The 25,387-nt window shown below is 44.2% G+C and overlaps 1 protein-coding gene across 1 annotated transcript in view; it reads left to right on the top strand.

Annotated features, from left to right (window-relative positions):
- Window positions 1–25,387, top strand: part of PEX14 (peroxisomal biogenesis factor 14) — a 148,425-nt gene that overhangs the window by 63,609 nt on the left and 59,429 nt on the right. Inside the window, exon 3 of the mRNA XM_061600574.1 lies at window positions 9,869–9,953. Within this exon, the coding sequence (XP_061456558.1) occupies window positions 9,869–9,953 (85 nt within the window). The remainder of the gene's footprint in view (window positions 1–9,868; window positions 9,954–25,387) is intronic.

Below are 25,387 nucleotides of genomic sequence, written 5' to 3'. Positions count from 1 at the left end.
GGAAGGCTACAGATTTCCATGCAGAAGGTCCCAGGTCCTATCCCTGGTATCACCAGGTAGAACTGGCGGATATCCATGCCTGAAACCTTGGAGAATCACTGGCAGTCAGTGTGGACAGTGCTGAACTAGATGGACCAATGGTCTGACTTGGTATAAGGTAGCTTTCTATGATCTTATTGAAATCAGCCCTTTATGGTTCTTAGCCTGTGGTCCATGGACTGATAGACTTCAGTTGTTCTGTGAACCAGGTACAAAAAAAGGTCAATTTCCAATGCAATAAAATACTTTTTATGTATTTATTTATGGGGATCCATAGCTTTCATCAGATTCTCAGAGGGGTCCATGGCCCAAAAAATGTTGAGAACCACTGATTTAAAACAATGAGGACTAGGATCTTAACTTATTTTTAGGGAAAGGATGTAGTGCAGTGGTAGACCACCTGCTTTGTATGCAGTAAGGTCCCAGTTTCAATCCATGACATGTTCAGTAGGGCTGGGAGAGACTCCCTGCCTGAAATGCTGGAGAGCTGCTGCCAGTTGGTGTAAACAGCACTGAGCAAGACAGACCAATGGTCTGACTGAGTGTAAAACAGGTTCCTATGAGGTGAGTTTGCAGGATTATTTGAGCTGATCTCTCTCTCTCTCTCTCTCTCTCTCTCTTTGTGTGTGTGTGTGTGTGTGTGTGTCCAACCAAAGATCCCAGCTCTTTGAGAGCTTGATCTGGAATCTCCAGGAACGGTGCCTCTTTAGCGAGATATATCGCTTCATAATTAGCCTCTTGCATTTTTTCACGAGTGCTAGCATCAGCGTTCTGCGATGTGTTTCCCTGATTAACAGCCGCTTTGCAACGACTTCCTTGTGCCACTGATGACCATATTTGTCAAGCTGGTCCTGACAAGAGTATGGATATTCCTCCCCACCCCCAGTCTTCTTAAAACACAGCATTTTCTTTCTTCCTTTCTCTAAAAAGGGAGGGTGGGTTTTCTTCTTTCTTCATCCTGATGCCAGATTTCAGGGGCTTCTTAAGCAAGAGTTTCATCTTCAGTCAGATGCTTATTTTCAATAGAGATGGATGAGTTAGTCTGTTTCCAGTAAATGTAACTTTCCACATGTGTCCTCCCATCACTGTGTCCTGTTTCTGCATTTTTTTTTGAAAGAAATCCACATGAAAATTTGCATCTAAACACTTGTTTTTATGACATGTATTACGTGTATGACATGTATTATCTCTAAACTCACATTTTGAAGTGGATACTTTAAACTGCTGAGAGCTTTGTTGCAACGTCTGCAGGCTCCAGATTGTTGATAGGGACAAGCTATCGCCAACATGTCCCTCGGAGGCTCAAAAGCAGAGCTTGGAAAAGTTACTTTTTTGAACTACAACTCCCATCAACCCAATCCAGTGGCCATGTTGGCTGGAGCTGATGGGAGTTGTAATTCAAAAAAGTAACTTTTCCAAGCTCTGCTCAAAAGCTTGCACTGGCTGCCCATACACTACCAGAACAGGTTCAAGGCTCTTGTATAGTTCTACAAGGCCCTTAACAATTTGAGTCCAGGATATCTCAAAGATCACCTGATCCCTTATATTGCTGCCTGATCGTTCTTAGCGGTCCCCCATGGCTCGAATGCACCAGTTCAGTATTGTGGTCTCAGTTTTAAGGAACTCCTTTCCACTTGAGGTCAGACAGGCTCTTTCCCTGTTGAACTTCCAGCCCCTCCTGAAGGCATTTGTTTTAATTCCAGCAGGCATTTTAGCTGAACTCTGATTTTAGAGTTTCAACTGATTTTTATTTTCATTGTATTGAGTTTCTTGTGCCCTGCTTAGAGGCGACTTTGGCTCTAACTCTGCCTCCCGTTGGGCTTCCTGCTTTCCGCCCTCCCAGTTCAAATGGTCACCAGCTGTCTACCCCGCATAGAGCACATTACAACAGTCCAGCCTTGAGGTTACCAATGGATGAGTCACATTGGCCAGAGTTGGTGATGACAAGTTGTTTGTTTGTTATTTCATTTATCAGTAACTTTATCCTGTAAAAAAAGTCTCAAGTACATAAAAACAAACCATAACAAATTTAAAACAATGACAGTGCAAAATCAGTAAAAATGGTTTATTTTTAGTTAATACCACCATGTTTTTAATACAAAACATCAATACAAGTTTTTTTCTTCTTTTCCTCCACATATGCCATAAAGAGATGAATGTGTCCAGTGCCAATTGCTCTTGTGCTTATTCCCTACTTGCAGGCTTCCCAAAATGGGCATCCAGTTGGCCACTGTGAGAACAGGATGCTAAACTAGATGACCCTTTGGCCTGATCTGGCAGCCAGGCTTTTCTGATGTTCTTATGATCTTAGTCACTGAGCTCCGTGCTCCTTCTGGGAGGAATCGCGGGATATAAATGTTATAAATATATAAATAAAACAAGGAGAGCCATTATGAAGCAGTGGCTAGATTGTTAGGCTAGGACTGAGGAGAGCTAGGTTCAAATCCCACCCTACACCCCTTGCAAAGCTCACTAGGTGACCTTGGGCCAGTCACACACACACATGCAGCTTGTAATCTACCTGACAAGGCTGTTGTGTGAATAATTGTGGTGGAGAGGGGTGCAGGAATGAGATCACACACTGCCTAATCACAGAGGAAGGACAAGATAAATTGAGTGGTGGTTATTACTGTGGAATAATACATTTTCCCCAAACAAGAATAAATAAAGGGCTTGGAGTGTGGGGGCAGGAAACACACCAAAGTTCCCACTATTCCTGATGCCTAGAAACTTGATGATTGTGCATTGTTGTTATGTGCCTTCAAGTTGATTTCAACTTATGGCGACCCTATGAATCAGTGACCTCCAAGAGCATCTGTTATAAACCTCCCTGTTCAGATCTTGTAAGTTCGGGTCTGTGGCTTCCTTTATGGAATCGATCCATCTCTTGTTTGGCTTCCTCTTTTTTTGCTCGCTTCTGTTTTTCCCAGCATGATTGTCTTTTCTAGTGAGTCATGTCTTCTCATGATGTGTCCAAAGTATGAGAACCTCAGTTTCATCATATTAGCTTCTAGTGATAGTTCTGGTTTAATTTATTCTAACACCCAATTATTTGTCTTTTTCGCAGTCCATGGTGTGCGCAAAGCGCACGCACACATGCTCGATGAAGTTGTAGCAACCAAAAGTTATCTCTGCGAAGATGTGTTTGTGTGCGTGTGTGTGCAAGAGAGAGAGAGAATCTTACTTTCTTAGCTATAATTTTGTAATGTCATTTTCAATCAATAGACCTTTAGCAAAAAGATGAGACAGATGATGGAGCAGGCCCTTTAAATAATTTAGCTCTCGTTAATGGAGCGATTTCATTTTTTGATAGAATGGCTTTATTGAAAAGTAGATTTTTGCCCACTGCGTCCTCCTCCTTTGCAGTCTGTACACCATTTAAAACACATACACATACAAAAAAAAGCAACAACCCCACCCTCTTGCATATGTCTGTCTGTGTGAGTAGCAAAAGCTACGCTGGGAAGACTGCACTCCCCGTTGATTTTATCTAGTACACGTGGCTTTTTTGCAGCAGAGGTTGTACACTGCTGCAAGGAGTTTGCTTAGCAAAACCAGCAGCATGTCAGGTCTTTCTGTACAACCTTAGAAGGAAGGCTATGTGTGTGTGTGTGTGTCTGTTGGATCGCACAACGCAATCTTGCTGTGGCTTAGCATGGCTGTGCAAATGTGCGGGCTTCAAGAAAGAGGCTTGCAGCCCTGTTACTCCTCCCTGGGCCTCTTTACCACTGCACTGAGCTTAGCGTATTGTCTTTGAGGTTAAGCTCTCTTAAAGCTCGTGGTTAAGCCACAAACAAGCCTTTTACTGAGACACATCTAGCTCGGTATTGTCTGCACTGACTGGCAGCGGCTCTCCCAAGGATTTCAGAAAGGGAGTCTCTCTCAGCCTTACCTGGAGATGCTGCCGGGGGTTGAACCTGGATCCTTGTGCTTGCAAAGCAGGCGCTCTCTGCCACTGAGCTACGACCCTTCCCCAAACTAAAATAAGGTTCTAGTCCTTGAGGTTCTAAATAAAGAAATTATTTAAATAGGAAGCTGCCTTATACTGGGCCAGTCTAGCTCAGTGTTGTCTACAGTGCCTGGCAGCCGCTCTCCAGGGTTTCAGGCAGGGAGTCTCTCCCAGCCCTGTCTGGAGACGCTAGCTGCGGATTGAACTTGGGACCTGCTGCATGCAAAGCAGGTGCTCTGCCACTGAGGTACGGCCCTTCCCCAAACTTTCTTTGGTTTATCCTGAATCTTCCACCCGTCATTATTGTTGGATGGCACCGCCCCCACTTCATTGATCACCATCTCCAAAACGACATTGTACTCAATGCAGTGAGTCTTGAGATTCAGTTTGAGAAAACTCATCTGTCTGTCTGTCTATCTATCTAATCTATCTATCTCCTTCCTTCTCTGTGCCCCCCCCATCCAATCTGTTAAATTTATATCCCACCCTTCCTCCCAGGAGGAGCCCAGGGCGGCAACAGAAACACTCTAAAACATCCATAAAATAGACTTTAAAATATATTAAAACAAAACATCTTTAAAAACGTATTTTTCTTTAAAAAGCTTTAAAAGCTAAAGATCTAAAGAGATTTTGAATGTCTGCTACTGGGACATGCTAGAGGTGTATACAGTTATGGATGTTGTAAAGGAAGTGGACAGAGAGACATTTTTCTCTCCCTCTCTCATGATGCTAGAACTCAGGGCCATCCAGCGAAGCTGACTCTTGGAAGAGTCAGGACACACAAAAGAAAGGACTTCTTCACACAGGGCATAGTTAAACTAGGGGATTCACTATCACCAGTTGTAGTGATGGCCACCAACTTGGGAAGGTTTAAAAGAGGAGTTGACAAATTCCGGGAGGATAAGACTCTAAACAGATGCTAGCCACGGTGACTATGTTCTGCCTACACCAGCAGTGTGCCTCTGAATGCCAGTTGCAGGAGGGGAGAGGGCTGTTGTGCTCAGGTCCTGCTTGCGGAATTCCCACTGGGGCATTTGGATGGCCACCACTGTGAGCACAGGAAGCTGGACTTGATGGGCCATTGGCCTGATCCAGCCGCAGGACTCTTACGCCCTTGCATTATGTTCTTAGCATTCTGGCAATGGCCCTTGCTGTTTCCCCAGCAGCAAAGTGAATCCTGTCGAAAGAGTTCCAAAAACGAACAAGTGACTAATATAAAAAGCAAAGTAGCTTTTGATAAGTTGTCAACGTCTCCGCATCTGCTTATTCAGACATCCTTCTTGTTCAGCACATTTTTCACCTCCACCCGTGCAGTTATTAATTTGCGCTGTTTATCCTTTTTTGCATCTGGTGCAGCGATACCTGGGCTGTTTAAATGTGCAATTTCCCTACCGCCGGCAATTCCAGAGATGCAGTTCAAGAGGGGCGTAAACACGACCAAAGTGGCCGTTTATGTGTCGGGGAAGAGGTGGGCAGGCTGTGTATTATTTTATGATTTGGAATGATGGAACGCTAAATTTTAAAAGTGGATTTTCCTCCTCTTTGGCCTCTTACCCTCCTCCCCTTTTCCTCAAACTCTCGAGAGTATGCTGGGACTTGGTAAAATTTCCCGTTAAAAATTTAAAAAGTGTATATATATATATATATATATATATATATATATATGAATTTCATCTCCCTCCCAAATTCATTTATCATGCTTTTTAAAAAGGTGTTTTCCTGGCTTACCTGATGTCTAAATTGGATTGGCTCATTTATGCTGTTCTTTATCCCCTTTTGCTTTTCTTAAATGAATTAGTAATGACAGCATACTCCATCATGCCCTCTCTACAGCCACTTTAAGGGGGAAGCCGGGTGATCTAAACCTTTTAACCTATTAAAGATGATTTTCCCCAATTGAATCAGACCCACCGCAGGTGTAATAACTAATCATTTAAACTACACCTGCTATTATGTTTTTTTAAGCCATTATGCATGTTGGATAGATGATAATTCATGTTTATTGCATTGTCCGATGGATCAGTTTTGCCTACACTACTCTGATTAATGCATTTAAAGAAATAAGAGAGGCAATTTAAAAGGGATGGGGGGAATATACACACACACACTTGTACACACACATACACGACGTTGATGGAATGCACCAAAGATTACATCAAAAGGGCCATTATAACCCATCGAAACTCTGCTTTTTGACCTGATTTTTTATATATATTTGAAAACCAGGTGCAGGGAGGCACTCACTTGACTCGTAGCAATAGATTTCGGTTGGGTTCTCCTCCTATCCCCACCCCCAAAAGGCACATAGACTTAGATTCTTCCAACTCTGCAGATTCCAATCTTCCCCCCTTCCTTTTTTCTTTCTTTTTGGCTCAAAGATACCTAAAGGGTCTTCTCACCCCTTATAAATCCCATCGATCGCTGCACTGTGCAGGAGAGAGCCTCCAGCAGATACCATCTCAACGGAAGCTCTGTCCCATTCTACAGTGCCAAAATTGTAGAGAGAGGAGCAGAGTGAGAACTTTTGAGAGCAGCGAGTGCCCCAACATGCTGCTCATTCACGTTGAACCATTGTTTCTTTTTACACCATAGTTTATTGTGAAATGCAAATGGGGCCACAGTTACAAGTAAAAAAAGTCATGACTTCCCCCCATTATTTTGTTCCCCAAGAGATAATTACATTTCTCAGCCATTTTAGTTCATCAGTTTGAGAACTGGATTATTGTGGGATGGTTGTCCTACCATGATTGTGCTTTAAAATCAGAGCAGAAATATAGACAGCTTCATACCTCCTGTGTTACTCCTGCTGGAGGGATTAGGTCTCAAAAAATAATTTCATTCATTCATTCAAAGATTTATAATCCGCCTTTCAGGACACACCACCCTGATAAGGTGGCTTCTGTAAAGTTTTAGACGCATAAAAATAACAATTACAGTTGCCACTCATTTAAAAATGCTAATTTAAGACTAGCAGCAGCTAAAATTCTTCAAGCACAGCACGTTAATTAATCAAATACAGGCTGGAATCTAAACTTTTACACAGTCTGCTTTGAGTATCCAGAGTAATTCACATACATTTTTCTCAGTGCAGTGTTAATTTTTCTGTGTTGCCTGTGAAGCATGGTGTTGGGGGTTGCAAGGTGGGCACTGAGGCCAACCGTCAGTAGCTACCTAGCAGACAGCCACGGAACTATTCTACAGTATTCCGATTCTTTAATCGGTAGCCTCACATTGTAAAGAAATTCAATTGTTGCATGAAAAATCCGCGTAGATGAACTTCAAAAGGAAAATGAAACAGATTTGGATTTGGAATTGTTGCATTTTCCATATCTTGTTGTTGGTTTTTTGCTTGCCCTGTAACATGTTTTCAATCATAATGCTACAGTTCTGCAGGAAGGAGCCAGAGGAAGGGGGGGGGGAATCAGGGATAGCTAATAGGGTGCCCTTCAGATAGATGTGAGAGCCAGTGTGGTATAGTGGTTAGAGTGTTGGGCTATGACCTGGAAGACCAGGGTTCGAATCCCCACACAGCCATGAAGCTCACCGGGTGACCTTGGGCCAGTCACTGCCTCTCAGCCTCAGAAGAAAGCAATGGTAGCTTGGAAAAGTTACTTTTTTTGAACTACAACTCCCATCAGTCCCAGCCAGCATGGCCACTGGATTGGGCTGATGGGTGCTGTAGCTCAAAAAAGTAACTTTTCCAAGCTCTGGGTAAACCCCCTCTGAATACCGCTTATCATGAAAACCCTATTCATAGGGTCGCCATAAGTCGGAATCAACTTGAAGGCAGTCCATTTCCATTTTCAGATAGATGTTCCTGGACTACAACTCCCATCATCCCTGTCATATGGCTATCTGGCTAGGGCTAATGGGAGTTGGAGTCCCAACAGCATTCTGAAGGCCATCATAATATTTTAAAACCCAGGGGCTGCTAACTTGTGGCCCTATGGGTGTTGCTGGACTCCAACTCCCATAATCCCTTGCCACTTGTGGAATGCTCTCTTCAGTGAGGCATGCCTGGCACCATCATTATCTGTTTTTAGGAGCCAGGCAAAAAAGTTTCACGAAGGCTTTTGGCCTTTAATTTGGAGGGTATTGGGTATATTTGTGACCGCTTTCTTGCTTATCTTTTCATGGGATGGGTTGAGTTAGACCTGCCTTTTAATATATATTATGTATGTTTCTCTCCTCTCCCCCTATTCTGATTTTTATACTTGGTTTTAAGGTTTTAACATATTTTTAAAAATGTTTTGTTTTATATATATTTTAAAGTCTGTTTTTATGATGTTTTACAGTATTTATAGAGGGAGAGCGAGTGTGGCGTAGTGGTTAAGGTGTTGGCCTATGACCTGGGAGACCAGGGTTCGAATCCCCATACAGCCACGAAGCTCACTGGGTGACCTTGGGCCAGTCACTGCCTCTCAGCCTCAGAGGGAGGCAATGGTGAACCCCCTCTGAATACCGCTTACCATGAAATCCCTATTCATAGGGTCGCCGTAAGTCGGAATTGACTTGAAGGCAGTCCATGTCATGTCATGTTTTAATGTTTGTATCACTTTGGGTCATTTCTTGTGGGGAAAAAAGCGATGAATCAATGCAATGAAACGCAATGCAAACCCTGGCCTCTGACTGCGGCTGCGTTAGATCATAACATATGGAGAATTCTCATCTTGGGAGTTAAATGCACAAAACACCAAAACCCAAACAATCCCATTTACTCTGCTCTCTCTCGTCTTCTGTTGCCTGCCTTGTGCTGGTTTCTAGAGGGTAAGATTCTTGAGGGGCAGAGAACTGCCCTCTGAAGTGCCACGTACAACCAACGCTTCTGATCTCCCCTTTTCTTGAATTCATTTTTTTTTTCAGGCTTACCTTTGCACCCATGAGATCTCAAAAAAAGTGTGAAGAAGTTGTTCTTTCATTTATCCTAAGATGGGCGTAGGCAGTAGTGTAGTGGCAAATTCAGAAGTTCATGATAGTCACAGCCACATACACCCTTTTTTGCTCCTGGATTGAGAATGAGATCCTTGCTAATGCCTTCCCCCACAACAATAGACATAGGAGCCAATTAGCTATTGAAAAGAGTCTTCTCAGTGGCTGACTCACCTCCTTTTACTTTGATCAGCTCCAATCAGCGGGAAAGGACATGGAAGCATGTTAGAAGACTCTTTGCGGTGACTGACACACTACCTTTTCAAGCTCATTGGTTTGTAGGATGCTGGAGACATTGGGCCCCTGCTCCCAAAAAAGTAGTGGGACTGACCCCCTGAGATCTTGGACAACTACACCCCTGGGCGTAGGCACCAAACAAAACCTTACTGGGGACCAAGCGGTGCTGGGCAGAGGGCAATCTCTGTGTAGCATGCGCCCCTTCTTAACTGCCCTGGATCTAAGTCATATTGTTGATGTTGGGGAACAGGCCTTCCCTAACTTGGTGCCCTCCAGGCATTTTGGACTACAGCTCCCATCATCCTCTGCCAGCATCAGCCAGTGGTCAGGGATGATGGGAGTTGGGAGTTCAACCAGCAACATCTGGAGGATGCCTGATTCGGAATGATCTGTGATATTTCATCCAGCTTCAAATGCTTTCTCTCTATTTGACCACTTTGTACTGGCTTTTGATGTTTTGTATGCAATCTGTGTCTGTATTAGCACTGTTTTTTAAAGATTTTTTTAAAAAGATGTTTTGTTCTTAAGATGCTTTTAGTGGTTTATCATTTGTTTGCCACCCTTGGCTCCCTTTAAGAGGAAGGACGGGATAAAAATTTAATAATAAAGAAATAAAATAAATAATTTGTTGTTCGAGATCTGATCGCCCCCAACTTTTTAAAAAAACCTCTTCTGTTTCCCCCCCCCCTTTCCCCTTCCCTGACTGCAAAGTAGATTGCAACAGCGGTGAAGTTTCTACAGAACCCCAGAGTCCGCCAAAGTCCACTTGCAACTAGAAGATCATTTCTGAAGAAGAAAGGTACTGGATCCTTATTATTTATTTATTAAAATTTATCAGTTGCTTTATACAATGAAAAGTCTCAAAGCGATTTGACAAAATCATACAATGCTATGCCTTGCCTCTCAATCTGCTCTTTTCTAATCTTTCTTCCCCCTCAAGTTCAAATGTTTTCCACTTTCTTCAACCTTTTCTGGGGCGATTTGTCATCTTGACATTCCTCTCCCTGCCCCCCCAAATCCCCCTCACCTCTCCTGTCCTCTTAACTAGAAGCGTTCCTACGTGTACAAACCCATGAGTCTTTGTTTTCTTTTTTGGTAAATATATATTATTTTTTAATAAAGAGGAAGAACAATGGCTGTTTACAAACATACCAATGTAAAGAGAAATAATGACGTCTGTGGAATACATTCTGTGTTATACACCCTGTGCAAAGGTTACAACAGAGTATAAAGAAAAGTTCTGCATTGTGGTTGCTGTTATTATTTATTGCATATATTAAACACTGTTCTCACTGAAGTAACCCAAAGCAACTTACATTGAAAACTGGATAAAAACATACACACACAATCAATAAAATCTAAAACTCATCAATACATTAAAAACCAGACAGTCATATATAATAGTCAACAAAAAGTTAAAAACCCATCAAATAAAAAAAATGTCTGTGATGCCACACATAAGGGAGCAAAGACCTGGGAGAAGAGGAAGGTGTTTGCCTGGTGACTAAAGATGGATAAAGATGGTGCCAGGCATGCCTCTCTAGGGAGAGCATTCCACAGCTGCAGGGCCACTACCAAAAAGGCCCATCCTTGTGTTGCCACCCTCCAAGCCTCCTGTGGAGGGGACACATGAAGAAGGGCCTCTGATGACAAACACAGGGTCTGGGTTGGTTCATACGGGGAGAGGCGGTCCTTTGTTGCTCCATTTGTTTTATCCCTAAGACACTTCTGTGTCGCACCAAATCTCTCCATAAAATACTATGTGAAACGGAGGCCTTATGTTGTGTTGGCCCCTGTTCACAACACTTATGAATAGGAACCAGACTTTCTCAAAAACAATCTGGTTTGCCCAAGCTCCTGACTACCCTACTGTGCTGTCTCTAGTGATCAGAAAGTGCTCTTTCTCCCATTAGGGATGGACCAATCCGTCAATTTCAGTTTTTAAGGGCAGCTCTCCACATTTCTGCATCAATTTGCAATTTTTTTTAAGAAAAGTCCTCATGAATATTCGTCAGCATTCTAGTGCACGTTTCTCCATATATCCCAATTTTTAAATGCAATTGTGCTTGATGTACACATTTTTGCAAGCAATTTTCCCTAACATAATGCATTGTTTATATGTTATTTTCACTAATATATGCATCTGTATACACACTTTCCCCTATTATATGCTTTTTTCCAACACATCACAAAACTTGAACTGTGCATTTTGAAGGATAGCTGTGGTTTGGTTTGCATATTGTTTCAGAAAGTGCAAATTAGGTAGGCTCATATTAAAATCCGAATGGAGTTGTTCTCTCCTGTCCCTGTCTCCCATGCCTGATCCAGCCACCCTTTCAGTGAAAGCCTCATGTTTTCCAACAAGGGAGGGGAACGAAACTTCCGGGAAAATGCAGCACAGCAGAATGGGCTAGCACGGCAATCCTCCAGACCAACAACCTCTCGGAAGGGAGAAGGGTTTAGCGTTCCAGGCTCTTTGGCCCGTTCTCACTTCCTACTGACATTTGCTGCAGGATGATCAGCTGCGGGTGAAATGGTCAACAGCTTCAGAGGATAGCCGGTCTGCCTAGTGAAGGTTATGGGCCACAGTCGGTGAAAGCGAGGTCGAGTTAAGGTTAAATTTGGGGTCGCCCAGCCTTTCACTGTCTAAAAGGGCAAACGATTGACTGCCCTGACTTTCCTTTCAGTAGGAAAAGGGGAGCCACGTCTCAATAAATTCAGCATTGTTTTCGACAGATATAGACGTTTCTCAGTTGTGGCCCTGCAACATTTGCACTTATCTTAAAGGAAAGGGTTTTTTAAAAAAGCTTTTGGGTTATTGAGGATCTAAAGTTTTAAAGCTGTCAGCTTGAAGTACAGAGAGTTTTGTTCATTTTTCAGTTGAATTCAGATTGCTGAACTAGGACCTTGTGACTTCTGTTTGTTTGGCCTGAGCCCACGTTTTTACTCTTAAAAAGAAAATCAAGTCTCTGGCCCATATGATCATAAAAGAAATCTGGAAGACTTGCTGGCAGGTATTGCCCTGTTCTCAGCACAAATGTCAGCCCATCCCAGTGGCTTTGGGCCTGTGAATCCTGGCCCTTACAGACCCATAATCCAGTGGAGAATTAAGCATGCTTAAGGGCTAGTTCTCAGCTGAGGTGGTGATCCTCTGTCAGGGCTTGTCCTGCTTCAGACAGTAGGTGGGGATTCATGATTGCATGTTTCCGTATACCCCCCCCAAATGAAAACTCTCCACATAGAAAACTCTCATGTCATGTGTGCGTGTGTGTGTGAGTGTGTGGAAATTCTACCTTAACATTAGGGATGGGCAAATCTGTCTGCTGCAGTTTCTCATTTTTACAATCTTCAGTTCAGTTGTCCACAGTTCCACATCAGTATGCAATTTTTTAAAAAAAAGTTTAAAGTCCTCATGAAAATCAATCAGCATTTTAGTGTGAATTTCTCCCAATACATGCTTGTATGCAATTTTGCCTAATATACACATATTAAAAACAAAACATCTTTAAAAACATTAAAACAAAACATCTTTAAAAACATATTAAAACAAACCATCTCCAAAAACATCTTAAAATAAAACATCTTCGAAAACATCCTTTAAAAAAAAGCTTTAAAAACATCTACAAAATTAATTCCAACACAGACGCACACTGGGATAAGGTCTCTACTTAAAAGGCTTGTTGAAAGGGGAAGCCACACAGGACCTTCTCTCGGTCCCACCAGTCAGAACAGCTAGGCTGGTGCGGACCAGAGAGAGGGCATTCTCGGTTGTGGCCCCCACTCTCTGGAACTCTCTCCCTTTCGGTCTCCGACATGCCTCCTCCCTAATGGGTTTTCGCCGAGCCTTAAAAACCTGGCTATTCAGGCAGGCCTACAGAATCCTTGGGGTGGATGAGCTTTTATAATGTATTAATTGATATTTGGATTATTTTTGTACTTTTTGATTGTATATTGTATTTTATCCTGGTTGTTGTAAGTCGCCTAGAGTGTCCGTTAACTTGGACAGATAGGCGACTAACTAAATAAAATTTATTATTATTATTATTATTAAGGTCTTCGGTAGTCTATGGACACTTTACTCCAGCATATGCATTTTGTGACGGGTGGAGGATGTTTCATGCATGGCAAAAGGAAGGGGCATCCCAGAGGGCAGGGGCAGTGGCGGAAAAATGCCCACTGTCAGCTTGAGGAAGGGCCATAGCTTAGTTGTAGAGCATCTGCTTTGCATGTGGAAGGTCCCAGGTTCTAGCCCCAATGGCATCTCCAGGTAGGGCTGGGAATCTCCCCAGTCTGAAACCCTGGAGAGCCCCTGCCAGTCAGTGTAGACAATGCTGAGTTAGATGGACCAATGAGTCTGACTCAGTATAAGACAGCTTCCCATGCTCCTATGTGCTGCCTGGTGATATTCTTTAGGGTGTGGCACCCTGACTAAAATTTCCCCAGATGAGCTACGTGATCCCGGGTCCTGTAAGCACGCTCTAGTTTTTGTCTGTGAAATGTTGGTTTTCCCCTTTTTGCATTTGAAGGTTTATAAGCGCCCCCTAACATCTCTCTGGATTCTAACTCCGTTACTTGTAGATGTGCATGCATTTTATTTATTTATTTAAAAGCATTTATATACCGCTCAGTGTTTTTAAAAATTCTTTTAAGCAGTGAACGGCCTAAAACAAAACCCAAACATCATGACACCAATAAAACAGCAGTCACAAAACACATAAAAGCAAATTTAAAAATTGCTTCACAAATGCATGTGCGTGAGTGCACACACACACACGCACAATCAATTTGTACAAAGCATGCACATGTCCACATTTGGCTTTTTTTGCATTGCAGAAATCGGGGCACTTTTTTTTTTAAGCGTCGAATTATAGCATCTCCTGTTGTGGCAGTTCGTCGAGGAATGCCAGCCATTGGGGCACTCCCCTCCTGCCATTACCAGCTCTCAAAACTGGCTTTTCAGAAGTTGTATCTCGGAGGTCTGGTCTGTTGCAGTACAGGTTCTTCTCCCTCCTTCTCTCTCTCTCTCTCTCTCTCTCTCTCTCTCTCTCTCTCCCCCCCCCTTGAAATATGCGGACCTATGGGGAGTAATTAATCATAAAAGCTTTGGGATTTCAACTCTATCATCGAAGCAATGAAGCAGTGGAAAGCTGAGCCTAAAAGCTGTGCTGATTACCCATGGTAACCTGATATGAAATCTATAGTTGCAAAGAGATACTTTAGCACCTCCCTTTCTATTGCCCCCCCCAAACAATGCACCCCAGGATATTATAAACCGCTCATACATCTTGCTGAAATGACCAGTTATTCCTTGTGTTCCTTCTAACCTATCCACCCCCTGGTTCTCTTTCAACACAGACGGGTTAGGATTTCATTTGCAAAAGGTATTTAGAGCAATTTAGAGACAAACGTCTTGGGTGTTTTTGCGCCGCGTGTCTCTTTCTCCGCCTCTCCCCTCCCTGAACCACCAGCTTTGTGGAGCAGAATTTTTAGTATCTTGGAGTTCCATCTAATCTGTTTAATTTTAATAAATCCCTGACTGGGAGAATCAGAGACTGAGTTTTTGAAGGTGGGGAAGTGGTTTGGCAGTGTCTGCAGAAAAGGCCTGAAAAGAGAGACAGTGACCCGATTAAGGCTCCTAATGAATTACTCAGCTAATAGGGATGGGGGTGGCACAAAAAAATCATCCCTGTTTGGTGCGGCTGTTTCTTCTCTCCTTTACATTTAGCTGCCCTTTGAGGTTAATTGTTTGCAAATCATCTTCATTCCCTCTGATACCTAACTTGGGTGGACACGTGTCTATCAGTTTGGGTCCACCAAAGAAATAAGGTTGTGGTTTTTATATAGTCAGGAGGGTCCTTAAGTGGTCAGGAGAGGATATAGGTTTGTAATGTCCTGCTTGTGAATTGAGGTCTATCAGGGAGGGGAAGGAAACCCTCTTATTTTACCATCACTGGGACTGAGACGTGGGACAGGACCTTCTCGGTGGTGTCACCCTAGTTGTGGAACATTCTTCCCCCTGGCATCAACACTGGCTACTTTTCAGCAAAACCTTTCTCCAGGTCTTTGGAGCATATTGCCTGTACCAGGGTGTGTAGCCCTGCAGATGTTGTTGGACTCTTAAATCCCATCAGCCCCAGCCAACATGGCCAATGGTCAGGGATGATAGGAACTGTAGTCCAGAAACCTCTGGAGGGCCGCAGGTTCCCCACCCCCAGCTTCTGCAGTGGCATGGTGACAAACAAGAGTGATTTATGTGCTGAATTGTAATTTTTTGTTTTCATATTTTTTGGTTTTATGCAGTTTTGATGGCTGTGAACCTCCCTGAGATCATGTAACAATGAAGGGCAGATGCACATTTTACAAATATATAGGAGTGTATAAAATTATGCATGGCATGGAAAAAGTGGATAGAGAAAAGTTTTTCTCCCTCTCTTGTAACATTAGAATCGGTAGACATCCAACAAAGCGAACGTTGGGAAAATTCAGGACAAACAAAAGAAAACACTTCTTCACACAGCACATAGGTAAGGTAGGGAATTCGCTCCGACAAGAGGCAGTGATGGCCACCAACTTAGATGGCTTTCAAAGAAGTTTAGACAAATTCATGGAGGAGAAGGCTGTCAGTGGCTACTAACCATAATGGCAATGCTCTGCCTTCATGGTCAGAGGCAGAATGCTTCTGAAAACCAGTTACCAAGAGCCGCAGGAGGGGAGAGTGCTTTTGCGCTCAGGCCCTGCTTGCGGGCTCCCCATGAGGACATCAGATTGGCCACTGTGAGAACAGGGGGCTGGACTAGAATGGCCACTGGCCTTATCCAGCAGGCTCTTCCTATGTTCTTATGAGTAGCCTCTATCTGCATAAACTGCCCCTGGGGTTCTTCTGACAATTGGTAAGGAAGAGGCATTATCACAGTTGAAGGAAACATTCCAGCAGTCGAGGCAGGCATGGAGCAAGGCTGGTGAGGGGCGTGGGCTAGGAAAGGGTGTGGCCAGGGGAGAGTCGCAAGAGCCAGAAAGTACGTGGACAGACACATTTGGACCATGGGCCTGAGTTCTCCCACCCTTGTTCTACACAGCTCTTGAATATACCTGTGGAATCATATTTATTTATTATTATTACTGGTCATGCTGGCTAGGGCTGATGGGAGTTGGAGTCCAGCAACATCTCTAGAGGACCACAAGTTCCCAATCCAGTTTGCGGCCCTGGACTCCTACTGGGAGGAAGGGTGGGATATAAATCAGGAGGCGAGAGCGCTCTTGCACTCAGGTCCTGCTTGTGGGCTTCCCAATTGTGGCATCAGGTTGGCCACTGTGAGAACAGGATGCTGGACTAGATGGGCCACTGGCCTGATCCAGCAGCCAGGCTCTTCTTATGTTCTTAAATACATTCTAGAAATAAAATAGAGGGGGGGGGAATAAAAGACCCTCCTCCCTCAAGACGCTCTGGAAAGAACCTGTGAACTTCCAGGGTGTGCAGAATATTGGAGGAAGAGAGATTTGTCTTGCCCCAAACCTGAGCTGCCTAGGACTTTACAAGGGAAGGTGTGGGTCCTTGTCTCCCTCACCGCTCCTTCCTCAAATATCCCTCTACTTTAGGGAACAGAACTACAAAGCTCCTGTTCCAGGCTTGCTGGAGTCCTTACTAGAGCCATTCCTCTTGGGAACTGGGGGGTGCGCTGCAACATTTTGTTACCAATCTTCGCTTGTTCTTCTTTAATGCTCTGGGCAGTTTGCCTAGTTTTTTGTTTGGCTTAAGAGACAGTTGGAGTAAGCCAGTCATTCTGAAGCCATGTGCTGGGACTCACTATGCCACCATGGGCTCCTACTGGGAGGAAGGGTGGGGTATAAATCTAATACTTGGGACCCCTAGACCTAAAGGGCCATCTTTCCCCATATGAACCTGCCTGGAGCCTGAGATCGTCGTCCGAGGCATTACTCTGCATGCCACCTCCAAGAAAGGTCCAGAGGCAAGACATGATGAGAGAAAACAGGCCTTTTCTGTAGTGGCTCCCCATCTATGGAACTCTCTCCCCAGGAAAAGAATCCCTGCCTGAAACCCTTGGGAGGTTTTCAGATCCATTGATGATTGGTCCATCTAGCTCAGTAGTGTCTAGTCTGACTTGCGGTGGCTCTTCAGGATTACAAAGAGGAGGTCTTTCCCAGCCCTATCTGGAGATGTCATTAGGGGCTCAACCTCGGATTTCTTGTATGCAAGGCAGACGCTCTGACCTATGGATTCTCTTAACAAACATAGGAGGCCACCTTATACCAAGTTAGATCATTGGTCCATAGAGCCTAGTATTGCTTGCACTGACTGGCAGCAGCTCTCCAGGGCTTCGGGCAGGAGATTTTCCGAGCCCTACCTGGGGTTGCCAGGGACTGAACCTGTGACCTTCTGCATGCAGAGCAGATGCTCTGCCACTGAGTTGTGGCACTTCCAACTGGCACAAGAAGTAAATTCACTAATGCTATTTAGTGCATGTTGTCCACTTAAAATTGGCGCCACAGAACCCCTTACTCCAGCAGTGCTTTGCCTCGAACGAAGCTTTCAAAATGCTGAATTGAGACGAGGGCCAGTCTAGAACCTCGACACTGCAGGCGAATCCGAAAGAGCCCTTGGCCACCTGCACATAATAGAGTGAAGAAACAGCTCCCAACGGGGTGACAAGCTCTTATTTGGAGAGATGAGTAGCAGGTCACGGGAAACTTTGCCCTTGTAGATGTCGCCTTCATTAATCTGCTGAGGTGCCTAAGCTTCATAGGAGGGAGCAAAGCTCTAGGAAACATCCCGGGGGGGAGGGAGAGAAACGCAAGCCGGAAATTCCTCTTGGGTCTCTTGCGCCATGGGTCTCTTGTCACTGTTGTCGGGCCATTAAGTCATAGAAGGTGGCGACATCTAGATGGAGAACTATGGGGGAAGCCGTCTGCCAGACCAGGGAAGAGGAAGCCACTGGCCCAGCGAACGCTTCCAACGCCGGACTCCTTAGTTAATTCCCCTCCCACACGACACGGGGACGTAACAGATTTGCCTCCCAAGAAACCTCTACCTCCGCTGTCGGTGGCAATATGTTTCTGAATTCCAGTTGCTGAGAATTACAAGTGGGGAGAGTTGCTCTTGCGCTCCGGTCCTGTTTCGGGCCTCCCACTGGGGCATCTTTTGGCCACTGCAAGAACAGGATGCTGGACTGGACGGGCCACTGGCTTGATCCAGCAGGGCTCTTCTTAGGTTCTTATTCATCAAACTTTCCTCAACCACCGTTAAAAGGGGATTAGGCAAATGAATGGAGGATAAGGCTTTATCAGTGGCTACTAGCCACAATGGCTGTGTTCGCTGTCAGAATTCAATAATAATGGTAGATAAAAACATGTGGCTTTTGTGTATGTTACTAATACAGCTACTGGCACTCAGGTCGTAAATGTTGCCAGATATCTTAGATACATAGGAACGTAGGGAGCAGCCTTATACCAAGTCAGACTGTTGGTCCATCTAGCTCCTTAGTGTCTCCACTGACTGGCAGCAGCTGTCCAGGGTTTGAGGCAGGAGTCTGTCTCAGCTGTATTTGGAGATGCCAGGGATTGCACTTGGGACATTCTGCATGCAAAGCAGGTGCTCTACCACTGAGCTACGGCCCCTTCCTCAGGACTGGAGATTCGTTGACCCTCCGGATGTTCATGGATTACAGGTGTTGGACTACAACCTGGGAGACCAGGGTTCGAATCCCCACACAGCCACAAAGCTCGCTGGGTGACCTTGGGCCAGTCACTGTCTCTCAGCCTCAGAGGAAGGCAATGGTAAACCCCCTCTGAATACCACTTACCACAAAATCCCTATTCATAGGGCTGCCATAAGTCGGGATCAACTTGGAGGCAATCCATTTTTAACCACTGGTCATGCTGGCTGGGGCTGATGGGAGTTGGAGTCCAGCAACATCTCTAGAGGACCACAAGTTCAGTTTGCTGCCCTGGGCTCCTACTGGGAGGAAGGGTGGGATATAAACCAAATAAATAAATAATAAAAACACTGAGCTAGGGATATAAATCAAATAATTAATAAATAAATCCCTGGCTTAGATCTTCCCTGATGTTTTTTCTTGTGCTGGAGACTCATAACAGATTGCCTGAATCATAGGAGGAGGAGGAGGAAAGCTTTGCAGGTGAATAAGCTTCCAAAAAGGAACAGATTTCAATTTAGTTCTCTCTCTCTCTCTCTCTTACTTTTTTTCTTTTTCATAATTTAACTCCATTTCACGAGGCAGTTTGCATGTCCTTGAATGGAAGCTCGTTACCGTGAAAGCTTTTTTAGCATTGATTTCATAACCGCCTTAATTTAATAGCTCCATCATTACTGAGAAGCCCTGAGAGTGAGGCCCCAGCTTTCCAGGTCACTGACCTTTTAATTACAGACCTTGTTCTGATGGCCAGGTTATCGACTGGACGGCTCCCAGATTGCAGCCCCTTAGGATGGAAAATGAAAACAACGAGGTTTCCTCCTCTGCCCTCCAAGAGGACGACCTGGGGGGGGGCGCAGTTTGGGGAAGGAGGAGAATTAAGAAAGCGTGGGGGCAGGGAAGTAACCTCCTGCGTTTCTAAAATTAATTTTCTCCTTCGGCTTTGTAATTAATTTTTCAGAAGTGTCACAGTGAGGTTCAAGCAATTCCCCCCTTTTTATTTTTTTTAACACACAGCAAAGGGCAAATCACTGTATTCTCTACCCTGGAGACATTGCAGTGCAGATGATTCTGTTAGGAAAGACAAGGACAGACCTGCCGTGTGGGGCTGCCATGCAACTCCCTTCCAAATTTTTCAGGCAAGTTCCTAGTCCTTAGATTTTTTTATTGTTATAGTTTTCCACCCAAGTAAATAGCACTGTATCCAAATAAGTTGTTTTCAGAGCAGACCCATTAAAGTTAACAGACTTATTATGCTACAATCAAGCAGTGTATACATCTTGTTAAGGTAAATAGCTTAGATCCATTCATTTCCATGTGTTTGTTCTGAAAAGGACTTACTTGGCTACTAACCTATAACTTTCATTTGTATCCAGCCTTTCCTCCAAGGAGCTTGGCAGTGTATCTAATTATCTCCCCCTCCATGCCTGATTTTATCCTGCGAGATAGGTTAGGTCAAGCGATAGTATGTGGCCAAGGTCACATACGCAAATTTCATGGCTGAAAGGGGATTTGAACGCAGTGCCATTCTAATCTCTATGCCACGCTGGTTCACCCACCTCTGCTTCCCTTGCTCTGAACATAAGCAGAGCCCTGCTGCTTCAGAGTCAAAGGCCCACCAAGTCCTGCATCCTGTGTGACCAACCAGGTGCCTCTGGGAAACTGCACAAGCATGGCTTTGAAGGCAAAAGCTCTCTCTAATTGTCGCCGCTGGCAATTGCTACTCTCAGATATTCCGCCTCTAAACATGGAGGCTTGATGTAGGTTTGGCTTCCAACAAGCCTTTTAAGTACAGATCTTTCCCAGTCTGCATCTATATTGGGATTGTTTGTAGGCCTTTTTTTTTAATTGTTTTGTCATTTGTGGGTTTGCTGTCCTGGACTCCGTTGGGAGGAAGGACAGAATACAAGCTTAATAATTGGTTTGTTTATTTATTAAATTTATATCCCGCCCTTCCTCTCAGTAGGAGCAATATAAAAGGAATAATAAAATAGCCATCATGGCTAGTAGTAGCTAAATGTACATCTCTCTTCTCCCCATGAATTTGCATAATCCCCCTTTTAGAGCCCTCTAAGCCATGTGTTCTTGCTATCTCTGCAACTCAAGGGGAAGGGCTGCTTTGCACGCAGAAGGTCTCACTTTCAATCCCTGGTGGCATCTCTAGGTAGGGCTGGGAGAGGCTCCCTGCCTTGAAACCATGGAAAGCCGCTGCCAGCCAGTGTAGACAGTACTGAACTAGAGGGACTGAGGGTAGAGCCTGACACTGATTTTATGCCTTCTATTTATTTATTTATTTAAAATATTTCTATCCCACCCATTTACCCTATAATAGGACACTCAGGGCGGCTTACAAAAATAAAACCAGACATGTACATAATAAAATTGTAAACAGTAAAATCACAAAAACATTAAAATAAAATAAAATACAATTAAAATACATAAAATACAATATATTATACACACACATATATATAGGGATTGATACTTAAAGGGACTACAAAGGTAAAATTTAACGTAGAAGACATAAAATCAGTGTCAGGCTCTACCTTCAGGCCCTCCCAAAGGCTCTCCGGAACAAGATCGTTTTCAGAAGTCTCTGGAAAACCAACAGGGAGGAAGCAGAGCGAACTTCTTGGGGTAGGGTATTCCAAAGCTTGGGGGCCACAGCTGAAAAAGCTCTCTCCCGCGTGCCTGTCAATATAACATATTTCACTCCAGGCATGCAGAGGAGACCAGAGGCAGATGATCTTAAATCCCGGACAGGTACATATGGGCGTAAGCGGTCCCTCAGGTACATTGGTCCAAGGCCGTTTAGGGCTTTAAAGGTCAGAACCAGCACTTTGAATTGGGCCCGGAAACAAATTGGGAGCCAGTGGAGTTGATAAAGCATAGGGGTGATATGCTCCCTGCACCGTGCTCCAGTTAACATTCTGGCTGCTGCATTTTGAACCAACTATGTTAATTTCTATGTTAATTTTTACCTCTGCAGTCTCTTCAGTACCACTGTCTCTATATATGTATATATGATTGTGTGTATAGTATTTTATGTATTTTAATTTATTATAATGTTTTTGTAATCGTCATTGTGTACAGTTTTATTATGTACATGTTCAATTTTATTGTAAGCTGCCCTGAGTACCCTGTTATAGGGTAGAAGGGCAGGATAGAAATATTTTAAATAAAATAATGAATCAATGGACCAGTCTGACTCAATATAAAGCAACTTCCTGTGTCTTAAGGGAAGGGCCGTCGCTCACCCAGCAGAGCGTCTGCTTTGCATGCAGAAGGTCCCAGGTTCAATCCCCAGTGGCATCTCCAGGTAAGGCCTTGAAACCCGGAAGAGCTGCTCCCAGTCAGTGTAAACAATACTGAGCTAGATGGACCACTAGTCTGATTAGGTACAAGGCAGCTTTATTTTGTTTATTCATTTATTAAATTTATAGAAGGAACCCAAGGCGGCAAACAAAAACACTCTAAAACATCTTTAAAACAAAAGACTTTAAAACATATTAAAACAAAACATTTTAAAAAAACATATAAAACACACCCCCTTTGTTCCAGTGGTATATAATATGTGCTGACTTGGTGTGTGTGTGTTTTAAATGGACACCTAGATAACCCCCCTCCCTTGAGATGCCCAAATGGCTTTTTCGATCCGGGAGGCAGTCAGCATGACAGAAGGGGAGGGTGTGATGTGACCAGCCAAGCTGTGGGAGCAAACTGCACATGTGCCCAGACAGCCCAAATTGGGGTGGGTGGTGACAGAGGTATTTTCCAGATTACCTTTTTTATTGAGCGTTTGTCCTGATTTGTTTGCCCGAAGTTTTCGGGGAGGCTAGAAAGCATTGGCTATTTATTGAACATTTATCCTGATCCATTTGCAAGGAGGTCAGATGACATTGTGTCAATCAATCATTATCCTAAACTGCATTTCCCTGTCACATTCCTTATCATGAAAAATCCAGTTTTTGAAGACTTTTTCTTCTTCACAAGAGATCCAAACCAACTTTTATTTACTATTAATTTTTATTTTATTTATTTAAAGGCATTTATTTACCATTTAATGTTTCAAAAAATCTCCTAAGCAGTGTGCAGTCTAAAAGAAACCCCAACCCATATGTCAGTAAAACATTAACCTAAACACAACCTAAAACCAGTAAAACAGCAACATAAAGAACACATGAAAATCACATAGAAGACCTTGGGCCAGTCGCTGTATCTTAGCCTAACGTACCTCACAGGGTTGTTGTGAGCATAAAACCAGATAAAATGCTTGTAGGCCACCTTCAGCTTCTTGGAGGTCAGATATAAATGTAATAATAAATAAATGCAAGAATAAATAAATAGAATCTAGAAGATTCAAACAAATGACACAGAGTCCAATCTTACGGGTCAGGGACAGCCTGGGGAAAAAGAAAAGTCTTCACAACTTGAATTGTACAACCTGAATTTGCCAGAATCCCACTGGAAAATAGCAACAATCTGGAAGCTCCTGCGGGTGGTGATGGGCACAGAATTTGCATTCTTGGAGCTGGTGGCAGCCTCATGCCAGCTGCCCAGGACGCTGATACCCAGCTGGGAAAAAGAAAGGGGGGGGAAGAGAATAATTAAAGAAGCAGCCGGCATTAAAAATGAAAGTGAGAAAACAGCATCATGGTTCACACTTGATTATTTAATGTGCTGCTGTTATGCTGCACAGTATACAATAAGGCACTAGGTTGATGGGAGGGATTTTAATTCACCTAAGGCAGCAAAATGAATTTGGGCTGATCGTGAATGGTTTGGTGGGGTGGGGTGGGGGAGAGAGGATGGCTGGTGTGGCCTGGGATTGCCTGCATTGATGACGGGGTCCTGTGATGGCATTAGATGCCACCAGCTAAAATGGAAAGGGACTGCCTTCAAGTCGATCCCGACTTATGGCGACCCTATGAATAGGGATTTCATGGGAAGCGGTATTCAGAGGGGGTTTACCATGGCCTCCCTCTGGGGCTAGTCCTCCCCAGCTGGCTAGGGCCTGCTCAGATTGCTACAGCTGCACCAGCCAGCCCCTTTCTTGTCTGCAACTGCCAGCTGGGGGGCAACTGGACTCCTTGGGACTATGCCGCTTGCCCACAGCTGCACAGATAGCAGGGCACGTAGCCCCTGAGCCATTCACTGTGGGGGTGATCTTTAACTGACCCTTTACACCCACGAGACATGAGCAGGGATTTGAACTCACAGACTCTGGACTCTCAGCCAGGGTGTCCTCCCCGCTGGGCTATACCAGCTGTTTTCCCTCCGCAAACATCTGGAGCCCAAGTATCATCACCTGTTAAACCATGGGGGCAGAGGCGGCTTGTAAGGAGGCACATTTTTTACTAGTGTGGGTGAAAGAAGATCCTGGGTGCTGGATCAGGCCATTGGCCCATTGAGTCCAGCATCCTGTTTTCACAGTGGCCAACCAGATGCCTCCAATGGGAAGCCCACAAGCAGGACCTGAGCTCAAGAGCACTCTCCCCACTTGTGATCCCCAGCAGCTGGTATTCAGAAGCATCTACTGCCTCTGACTGTGGAGAGAAAACGTAGCCTTCATGGCTAGTAGCCATTGATAGCCTTGTCATCCATGAATTTGTCTAATCTCCTTTTACAGTCAGCCAAGGAAAGTGCAAATGAATACGAAAGTAAGAAGAGCCTGGCTGCTGGATCAGCCCAAAGGCCCACCTAGTCCCTGTTTTCACAGTGGCCAAACTGCTGCCCAATGGGAACCCTCAAGCAGGATCTGACTGCGACAGACGTCTCCCTGTTTGTGATTTAGAGGCATGATGCCACCGGCAGTGGAACTAGAACATTTTTTCCATAGGAGAGCATGTTCTTTTCTTGTGTGGACAAAACTTGTAGGGGTTCCAAACCAACCTGATGTTGCGGAAAACCAAAATCCTAGCTGTCAGCCCAATGCTGTTAACCTTTCCCACCCGAGTGAAGGAGAGCTGGCAATCACATACTGCCTTAGCAGTACAAGTGGAGATACTGGAATTTATACTGAATGCATTGGCTTATTTATTCCTCTTTCCTGAAATTGATGGAGAATCCTCACCCATCTGTTCTGAAAGGCTGTCTCTCCATCTCTACAGCCTTGCATCTGCGTATCCGTCACCTGACATTTCTGTGCCTGCGCCTACTGTTCATCACACTGTCTTGTTCCCACCATCACTTGCTATATGCCATACCTGGCCATGAACTTTTTAGCTTTTGCTTAAATTGGAGCCCAGGGGATATATCTGGCTATGCATTCAGCCAGGAAGACGAGTATTGCCCAGTAACCATTCCTTCAGGAGGGAGCAACTTTATCGTTCCTGTTGTTTGCCAGCTCTGTTCACATGAACATCAGCCCCAGTTTAACAAAACCGTGGCGCTTATTCTCTTCTCACTTTTATTCCTCTTTTAACTGGGTGGACCAAAGGTGGGTTCCTCTGTCTCAGTATGTGAGTTGCACCTGGGTCATCAGTGCATTTGTTCCGGAAGATCATTTAAAAAAAACAAAAAGTTTGTGGCTGAGAAACGATAGATGAATTAAAAAAGAAGAAGA

Source organism: Rhineura floridana, chromosome 18, assembly GCF_030035675.1.
Source record: "Rhineura floridana isolate rRhiFlo1 chromosome 18, rRhiFlo1.hap2, whole genome shotgun sequence".
In the NCBI taxonomy this organism is placed as follows: Eukaryota; Metazoa; Chordata; class Lepidosauria; order Squamata; family Rhineuridae; genus Rhineura; species Rhineura floridana.
Note: the sequence above shows the minus strand (reverse complement) of the source record. Positions and strands in the feature narration are given on the sequence as shown.